General features: G+C 31.2%; 1 protein-coding gene across 1 annotated transcript; it reads left to right on the top strand.

Moving 5' to 3' along the window:
• The first annotated feature begins 4,091 nt into the window (after positions 1-4,091).
• On the top strand, positions 4,092-7,859 carry LOC7487395 (ADP-ribosylation factor-like protein 8c). The gene is made up of 6 exons (XM_002305180.4): positions 4,092-4,544; positions 5,927-6,008; positions 6,091-6,123; positions 6,209-6,330; positions 7,206-7,367; positions 7,488-7,859. Exons 1-6 carry the CDS (start codon positions 4,507-4,509, stop codon positions 7,615-7,617), a joined length of 567 nt encoding a protein of 188 aa, XP_002305216.2. The 5' UTR covers positions 4,092-4,506; the 3' UTR covers positions 7,618-7,859.
• Positions 7,860-10,041: the final 2,182 nt, after the last annotated feature.

Here is a 10,041-nt window from a genome sequence, read left to right as displayed (position 1 = left end):
ATAGTCGTGAACCATAGCCTACATTACATATATTCAAAAGTCCTTTATAATAATAATAAAAAAATAACTTGTTTGCATTGAAAGGTATCGGCCTTTATAAAGAGTATAAAAACTATGACCTAAATGTACACCATAAGTCATTTTCATGTTATTGAATCATCTAATCTTTACCAATAAATGGGCGGGCTTAATGCAATATAAAGCAAAATGTTATCCCTTTTGAAATCCAAAAATTACCTTTGGAACCTTTTCTTACCAACTTTTCCTTTCATTCAATAAAAACTCATTTGATCTAGATCATTATTTTTTTCAAACCCAATTAACTCTTGCCCATATACCAATAAAAACATTCAAAATGCATCATAACATTGAATGATATATTTGGGTTCTTGACCAAAGAAGTTTAATCTTCATGAAAATACTTTTAAATTTACATCTCAATGATTTTTTTTAATAATTAGATTTGAAAGATACAGTTTTAAAAATTTATGGTCTATTCCTAAGATAAGAAAAATGATTTTAAAAAAAATGGTCATTGATCAAAGCTGTAAAGTTTTGGATAAAAAGAATGTTGATGCATCTTATGGTTGCTTCTTGGAAAGTTGAGCATTCGAGTCAACTTGGAGGCAATTTTGTAAACCCTATAATGGCTAGTTGAAAATAGCTAGATCAGTTGGGGGGCAATCCAATTTGAAAAAGCCTATTGCAATAACAATAGTTAAAAGATAATTTGGTAAAATCCATCAAGGCTATAAATGGTCTCTAACAATGATGAGTGTCTTTTAATGATAGCCAAAAGAATAAGCACAACCAAATCAATTAGGAGCAATATTGCTCGAAACAATCCATGACAATGGATGATTTATTAAACTCCCTCAGCAATTGAGAGTAACACCACACTTAAGGAACATGGTCTAACTAAGAGGCATCATCATGGCTAGAAAACAATTTTCCCTTTTAAAATATGGTTATGATACATGATAAACATGATGTTACATGAGTGTCTTTTGATGATTATTGAAAGGATGCACATATCCAGATCAATTAGGGGTAATTTAAGACAAACCTTGGGAGTACAGTACTTAATGAACTCCTTTGAAACATAATAAAAATGAGCATCTATAAACCCCTAAGAAAAATCTATGAAATTAATAAGAGGAAAATTATCCCAAATGATTTAGGTGAATATTTATCTTATGGGGAAGATGATAGATGGGAGAAAATAAAATAAAAGGTTTATGTATGGGTTCTGGAAAAAAAAAATTATGAAAAATAACAAAACACAGAAACATGAATTAAAACCAGATGAAATACATAACTAATGAAAGAATTATGGTGGAATGTAGTATAATGAAATTAGATATGCCCTGGTTTAAGTTTAACAGAAATAAGTTTCATGGTCAGGTAAAAATTTACACAAAAAAATAAAAGATATAAAGAAGGGACATAAAAAGAATTAACTAAATTGTTGACCATATATATGTATGCGTGTGCAGCCGACCAAGAAACATAAAGAAAGGAAGAGAGAATTCTAGAGAGAACATGAGGAATCCTTACGAAAACCTTAGGAAAAAAACACAAATTTGAGAAGAACTCGTGAGGTTTTGCAAAGACAAACATAATAAACACCAAATTTAAGAGAAAATCAAGTGGAGAAAAGTGAAATTGGTTAGGGAAGGGGAAACAAAGAAGGAAGGAAAAAGAAAGAGAAGAAGGTTATGAATTGGAGACATGCAAAGTTTGTGAAACTAATTGACAAGGAAATATATCAAAGATTAATGAGTCAGTTGATTTACTTATCACACATTTGACCGGATATTGCTTATGTTATTAGTGTGGAAAGTCGCTTTATGCATAATCTAAGTGAAGTTCATATGAGTGTTGTTTTTAGAATCTTGCGATATTAAAAGTCAGCACCTAGAAAGGGTCTTGAATATTCTTAGGATATTCATGCGGGTATTACTAGATATTATGACTTAGATTCGGGTGCCAAAGAAGAAAGACGACATTTAACAACTGGTACTTCACTTTTGTTGGAGGTAATCTAGTTATTTGGAAAAGTAAAAATATAGTGATTTACTTGTCAAGTTAGGCATAAGTGATATGTATGCACCACCTTAAAAGGGAATATTAGCAAAGTAATTTGATGATGCTCATAGAGCAACAAATGACATTCTATTAGTTAATTTTTAGGTTCATTTTTGTTTTTTTAAAAAGATAGACATAAGTAGAAGAAAAAATGCATACGTAAAGATATTCTTATCAATTTTTATGGGTCATGGATTTGATATTCTCTCTCTTTCATATATCTATCTCTTTCTTAAAATTAGACGCAGGTGATAACTAATATAATTCTACTAGTTACTCTCTGAGCACCATAAAAATTTTCGTGTTAGCATAAGTTAAAAGTTTAGATTTTTCTAATTATAACAATTGATTATAGTTTACTTGCATTGTTATAGAAGAGAAATAATACAACTTTTAACCTAATTTATCACGAATTACTTAAATGTAACAAACATGAGGTTAAGTTTGCAAAATTATTTATATAAGTTTTAATTAGCCAAGTTGATACAAATTCAATGCCTTAGAATAGTTTTTTTTTTTTTTCATTTCTCTTTCTTGATAAAAGTTTGCGAACTATTGTTGGCCACATTTTTTAGAGAAGGCAAGTTTAAGTTTGTGATCTCTATAGGTAATAAATTAGGAAGTGTTCTAGTAACTAGTATTAACATGATTCATTGGTTCAACGTTTTATTTTCCAAGACTTTCGAGACTTTCATGTATTTTACTCCACTTCATATGTTAAATAAACTTGTTCTCTCTTGTTTTTAATGTAAAGCTAACATAAGTATTAAATAATAACATTAGATTTGAAAAAACCGCAAATTTGGTAGCTAACATTTGATTATTTTTCTATTTGAATATCCAACCTAGTTTAATTTGTTTAATTTTAATATCATGTATTATAGTTGCCGAACTTGGCCTAATATTAAATCTAGAAAAAGGTTAAAATCACTAAGTCATTAAATAAATTCTTGGATCATCAAGTTAACTCGATGCAATTATTTTTATAAAAAAAATATTGTTTTATTTATTATTTTATATATTTTTATCAAATCACTCGAATTTAATCAAAATAATTTCTTATACAATTAAGAAAATAATAGAGTTATCATCATAGGACATATTATATTAACAAACTTAGAAAAAGATAATGTGTTAAAGAAACAAAAATATAATAAAAAACCTTGAAAATAAAAATAATATTAAAAATAATATAATATTAATTAGTATATATGATTTAAATTAAATGAATTAAGTATGAGATTATAGGTATTTTTAAAATAATAGGGGTATTGTCCTCTACTTGAGAAATACGAAAGAAATATAATTTTGATATAAAAAATGCTTTAAGAATATCAAAATTAACTAAAAAAATCCAAGTAATAATAAATTTGATGGGTGAAAGTCCATTGAGAATTATTGAAATAAACTAAAATGTTTTATGTAACAAAAAAAAAAATAGATCAAGGGGATATAAGAATTCATCATGGTCGAGGTAAGATATGAATATACGATAAGTGAATGAAAGTAAACCCCAAAAGAAATGTTTTATCTGTTAAATATATTTTGTGTATTTAATATTGTGGTATATGTTATTTTAATTGAGAATATGTTAAAATAATAATTTTTATTTTTAAATATCAACATATTAGAATTATATAAAAATATTAATTTAATTTTTTTAAAATAAAAAATAATTAAAAAAACAGATTATAATGCAAAAACTAACTCAATAGTACTTAATAAGAAGAAAAAATATTTATTTTGTTCAAAGACATTCCCAGTCCAATACCATTTAAGCCCGGCCATGCCCAGTCTCTTGTCCTGAGCTCCTCTTCCTTACATGACTGCACAGCCAAAATAAAAATTTGGGCTAGTGGATTGGGTCATTTGAAATTTCTCCCCAGCCTCTCTTCGGGTTGATATTATTATTAAATATAATATAAAAAGAAGCTATGACAAAGAAATTAATATAAATGTAAGAATTCTTAAACGAATGCCTAACTAAAATTCAATTTGAGAAAGAAAAATGATTTTGATGCATGTAAACTAATCTAAAAATATTTCAATTATCAAAACAACTTTTAATCATTTTCGCCTATGCCATAAAAAAACAATAGTTTTAGTAGTTTTTCCTCCTTTTACCAGTTGCATCATTAATTTGAAAGAGGATAGAAATTCAAGAATATTTAATAAATAAAACAAACATATTTTTAACCCAATTAAAAAAAAAAAGATAGATAAATTAATTTCCTTTGTTATAGTAGTTCTCTCCTCTTGCAAGCTGACAGATTCCAGACACAGTCGCTGAAGTTTCCTTTTTGTTTTCTTCTATTACTGCCCTTCCTTCTCTTGTTTCCTTCCCTTCTTCCTCAAGAGAAAAAGGATTTATAGTCTGAAATTCTCTCTCTTTAAGATAAATTTAATACTTTTCTCCAAATGGGTCTCTTGGATTCCCTTCTAAACTGGCTCAGGAGGTAAATTTCCTTTACTTTCTTGATGTTTTTTTTTTTGATTTTCTGCTTTTTATTTCGTGGGGTTTGTTTGCGCTTTCAATTTTGTTTGGTTGTTGAGAACGTTTTGGAAAAAGATGTGAACTTTTTATTGTTACATGCTGATTAGTTGAACTAAATTTAGTTAATTTCTTGATAAATTATTGTGCTTAATATCGGTTTGGTTTGCTAATGATTTAGAGGTGATGAAAGTTTAGATTTTGATAGACCAGAAGTAGACTGTGATAAGAAAAAATGTATGCAACATGAAATTATTCAAATCGGAAAGAAATTTGGAGGATTTTGTAGGTTTTTTTTTTATTATTATTATTTTCTGCTATGGGCTGATATGTGGGTTGTGAACTTTACATTGTTCTTTTTAGCTCTCTCAAGATTAAAATTCCAGACATGAATTTGTCACGGGAGAGCATTTCACTGCGGAGTTTTTTTTAAGCTTTTTGTTTATTTCTTAAATAAAATTCAGAAACATGGATGGATGCTTGCTTGCAATATTTTCATAAAGAAAGAGGTGATTTTGGAAATTGGTATGCTAGATGTTGATAGTGCATACACATGAAGAAAAGGAATAAAAAGATGTTGGGAAATACAGATTAGTATAAATGAATAGAGGATTTGAGGTTTGTGCTTCAGCATATAAGAAGGAAGCATATGTGTATAAAGCAGATGTCATACGAAGGGAATAACTAGTATATAATTTGCTGGATATGAATAAAAGAGAGGGGCTCTTTCACATTGTACAACTTCATGAATTAGGAGTAGAAAGTCATTGCATCATAGAGTTACGGCCTGTTTTTCAAATGGATAGTTGTTCTTCGTCTGTGGTTGATGCTATTGATCTTATCAAGAAAATTAAGAGTAGCTGTTCTGAAGATCAATCATATCTTCAAATACTGCAGGACTGTGGTGGAGATAAGATCTTTTTAATTTTCTGTGAGTTTGTCTTGCATGTGATTAGATTACCGTCTCTTAAACCTGAGCAAAATTGGAAGCCATTGTAGGAAGAGGAGGGTGGGGGGTTCATTTCTGTTTCACTGCAACTTACTGTTTTGGCAATGCTAGTAGAAATGATCTTTTTGATTGGTGTCATAGAATATTTTGGGCTTAGAAAGAGCCAAACACCTTCCTAGTATGAGAAAGCAACTGTGGTCAAATGATTATGTGATGTACTTCCAGAATGTTGGTTCACATTCACTTGGGATGCTGTTGACTTATCCAAGTGTGCACAACTTCTTTTCATCCTTAATGCTGTTTGTAATCTGCTTGTAGTTATTAACTGTTATAATCAATGCACATTTCTTCTCCATTGATCTTGCATTCTGCTTCTGACCCTGTGTCCATATTATCAGCTTATTCTTTAAACAAGAAATGGAGCTATCCCTTGTAGGCCTTCAGAATGCTGGAAAGACATCTCTTGTTAATTCCATTGCTGTAAGTTGACACATACCAAACACTTATTTTGGGGTATTAGTGAGTGGCTCTCTTTTAACATTTTTCCTTTTATGTTTACCAGACAGGTGGCTACAGTGAGGACATGATTCCAACTGTAAGTATCTTTTCCTTGAACAAATCCCAAATAAAGCCTTTGATGGTGTTTAAAAGATATAGACTTTTCCTACAATGAAAACCAGGTTGGATTCAACATGCGAAAAGTTACAAAAGGCAATGTAACGATAAAGCTTTGGGATCTCGGAGGGCAGCGGAGGTTTCGTACAATGTGGGAGCGTTATTGTCGTGGGGTCACTGCGATTCTGTAATACCACCCATTCTCTTATTCATCTTTGTTAGGCCATTATAACTTCGTTGTATTTTTGTTTAATCGAATGCCCTACCTATTAGGACCTGGCATGAAACAATATCCTTTAGTTCCAGGATGATAATCCAGAGTCAGAACCAGACTTTGTAATCTGCATTTACCATCAAATTTAATCCATGAAAACTCTAATTCACTCTTCTGTTGATCTTTCAACCAGGTTTTTTCTGTGTTTTTTTTAACTGCTATCGAATCTTCTACCCTGATAGAGCGCTGGCTTGTGTTAGCTCAATTGATTATGATGCATTGTTTGAGATAGGTGTTGGTATAGACAATATTTGGCTTTTTTCAATGCCTAGAGTAAAGTACCCACAAAGCCACAACTCTTGTTTTTCGTTGTTGATTGTGCACTCATACACGGGCATATATTTGACTGCATGAGAAGGTCTTTTACACTTCACTTTCCCCCTAGAAAAAAATTACTAATAATAGACTGCATGCCTCTTTGCGTCCAAAATGCTTGCTCTTGCTACATGGGAAAGCATCAATCCCTGAAAGAGAAGAAATTGGTCCCATCACACAAAATGAAATCCTAGTCATGCAATTTACTGTTATGATAGAAATTTCATCTTCTCCTCAAATTTAAGAACTCATGTTCCTTTCAGTAATGGAAAATAAGGGAAGATGATATATTTTTTAATTTAAAATAATTTCTCTTATCCCAATTGTTGTCAGATTCCATGTTTTCTTTTTCTATCACCCTCACTCCTTTAGTTTGTTAGCGCATCAGTGGATGATATCTGATGTTTTCTTCTCCTTGGTGTCTGTTTAATGGACTAACTCTTTTGTTTGTCTCCTGATTGATGCAAAGACAGGTATGTAGTTGATGCAGCTGATAGAGACAGCGTTCCCATTTCAAGAAGTGAGTTACATGACCTCCTAACAAAACCTTCTTTAAGTGGAATCCCTTTGCTTGTTGTTGGCAACAAAATTGACAAGTCAGAAGCTCTGTCCAAGCAAGCTTTGGTGGATCAGCTGTGAGTTAGTAAACCGTATTAGTCCTAGTATGCTATATAGATTCTTTTTCAACTTTTGTCCCTCAATAATCAAATGTAGACATAATTTCCTTTTTTTTTTTTTTTATTGGATGGTTTCAGCGGTCTTGAATCAATCGCAGATAGAGAGGTGTGCTGCTATATGATCTCATGCAAGGACTCCATAAACATAGGCATGGTCATCGACTGGCTTATCAAGCACTCAAAAACAGCAAATTCATCAGCAGTTTGATCTTCTCCTAGTCAATGCTTTCTTTTACAGAAGAGAAGGTGAAGAACTTAAGCATAGATGCAGGGTAGGCAATATAGTGCTTCCTGCTGGAATTTGTTTATTGGTTTTTGATTCCTTGTTTCATTCTGAATGTTCTGTACAGTACCATAATGATTGCAGCGAGTTGTTCATGCAATTTCTTTTAATTTATTCCCTCTTGTATTCTTATTTTCTGAATTTGAGCAAGCCTGCTTGTTTTGTTATTTTTCTTCTATTTGGTTATGCCGGTATGTTTACTACTGTGCATATATTTATTGAAGCATGATGATCAATGCCCTAAAGAAACAAAAGCAGCACTTTATTGAAGGACAGAGGGATAGTATCATTTGAGCTTCTGTGTTTCATGCACACCTGGAGGTTTGGAGAAAGCAGGAACTAAAAGAATTTTCAAACCCCGCTTTTCTTGAAGGGGAGGAGCATGAAACACCTTTTCCTTTCTGCATTTCTTCCGGCCATAAGAAGCATGCTTTATGGATAACAGTCTTGATCTGCAGCTCCCTAGACCACTAAGAACACCCTCAATAATTGCAAATCAATGCGATAATTTATCCATATTTAAGCGTAACTGGTGAGTGGTGGCTTGGGATTGCAGAAAGCTGAAAGATGTGAGCTGGGATCTGTTAAAACTTAGGCGAAAACAGGCTATGGTGTCAAGTAATATGTAAACACAAGAAAACTTTGCTGGATTGAAAAGGTGAACACCAAATAGGGTTTCTTTTTCTTATATTGGTCAATAATTAATTAATAATTGCAACCCACATGACAGTTGGTTGTGCCAACCATGTCCTAAATTCCCAACTAGATTATCATCCTTCTAATAATCAATGTGCCGCCCCATTACTAATCATGGCTGCCACTATGCATTGTAGACCTTGGTTCCTACAGATGGCAGACAACAGCTATGCGAATTTCGTTAATGGTAAGCATCAAATACTTTATGTTTGTCATAGATTTGTTAACGAATGATTACAATAATGTTGAAAGGTCCTAATTCTTATGCCATTTCACCATCAATCCTAGCCCATGGCTGCTACAATTTCCACTTAATTCTCATTAAAACAACGGGAGCATATGTTAAACAAACATTGAAAGTACAAATTTGTGATCTGCACAGGTTGTTTCCACGTTAATTCCTAGATCATACAGGACATGTAAGGTATGATCCCAATTTCATGAGTGATTTTCAAGGTTGCATAATTGGTTCCAGTTGTGTGTATTTTAAACAAAAACTTTTAGGAAAATCAACGAAGATCTCGAGTTAGTTTCAAGAAAAATATGTTTGTTAATGGTCAAGTCTTTTCCCTAACTTGCCTCTATGGATTTGGTTCATCATGTCTTTAGTTAGGTCTTTTTCTGCTTTCATAGTGCTATATTTCTTCTTCTTCTTTGATAACTTTCTTGACAGGAATATTGGGTTTTTCAATGAAAAAAATCAAATAAAAATATCAAATACAGTCGCATTAATTACAACCAAAGTTATTAAATTCAATCTAGATCAAAGCTCGAATTACAGATTAAATAGGTTAATCAAGTCAATTTAAAACAACATCATTTTAAGAATTTTTTTTAAGAAGAAAAGTTAAAACAATGTATGTTATGATATTTTTACTGAATTTTAACTAAATTGATCAAATTTAACTATGTTAATTTTTATCCGATTTAACTTGAAATCTAAAAGGTATAAATTGCCATCACTCATCTTTTCTTTTACCAAATCTAAAATTTCAAAAATCATTTTGAGACGTTGTAAAAGCTATTAGTTTTTCACTATCAATTTAGCAAGGACATCTGACCTAACATTTTAATTCTCTTGTGGATTTCATATTGTCTTAACTTAGCATTTAATGATACCAGAAAGAAAAGGGACACAAGGATCAGAGCTGGGAATCTATAAATGACAAGCTCCATATGGTCCTACTCATGAAGCCAACTAATACAACTCAGTTTGAACAAATTAGATTTGTACCAGAAGCAATTGCAATAGCGAAAGGCAAAATAATGAAATTTGATTTGAACATCAAAGGGGATTTCATTCTTTGTAAAGCAACTTAATACACCTAAGTTTCAACAAACCAAAGCTGATCTACCAGAAGCTAAGGCAAAGGATTTTCTAAATCTGTTTAATCACAATATAGCTATAGTTCTGTCAATATGCAGAAAAAAGAGAAGGAAATGATGGAGTTTCTTGCATTGTGTTGGTTGGTGTTATGGGATAGAAGAGATGGATTTTTAAAAAATAAAAATATGTTTTGTTGAAGAGATAAAAACGAGATATAGAATAAATATGTTTCTGTGATAGTTTTAGAGTGAATTTTTATATTTTTAAAATAAAAAACATAAAGAGATATATGTCTTTTCTGTCTTATTATCTTTATTTTTTCTATT

Source organism: Populus trichocarpa, chromosome 4 (assembly GCF_000002775.5).
Source record: "Populus trichocarpa isolate Nisqually-1 chromosome 4, P.trichocarpa_v4.1, whole genome shotgun sequence".
Classification (NCBI taxonomy): domain Eukaryota; kingdom Viridiplantae; phylum Streptophyta; class Magnoliopsida; order Malpighiales; family Salicaceae; genus Populus; species Populus trichocarpa.
The sequence above is the reverse complement of the archived record's forward strand: the minus strand, read 5'-3'. Positions and strand labels throughout refer to the sequence as shown.

Bases quoted from the DNA above. Each gene is read 5' to 3' on its own strand.
- LOC7487395 (XM_002305180.4), top strand. From the start codon at position 4,507: ATGGGTCTCTTGGATTCCCTTCTAAACTGGCTCAGGAG. The intron at 6,009-6,090 runs GTAAGTTGACAC...TATGTTTACCAG, and splicing joins CTCTTGTTAATTCCATTGCT to ACAGGTGGCTACAGTGAGGA. The intron at 6,124-6,208 runs GTAAGTATCTTT...AATGAAAACCAG, and splicing joins GTGAGGACATGATTCCAACT to GTTGGATTCAACATGCGAAA.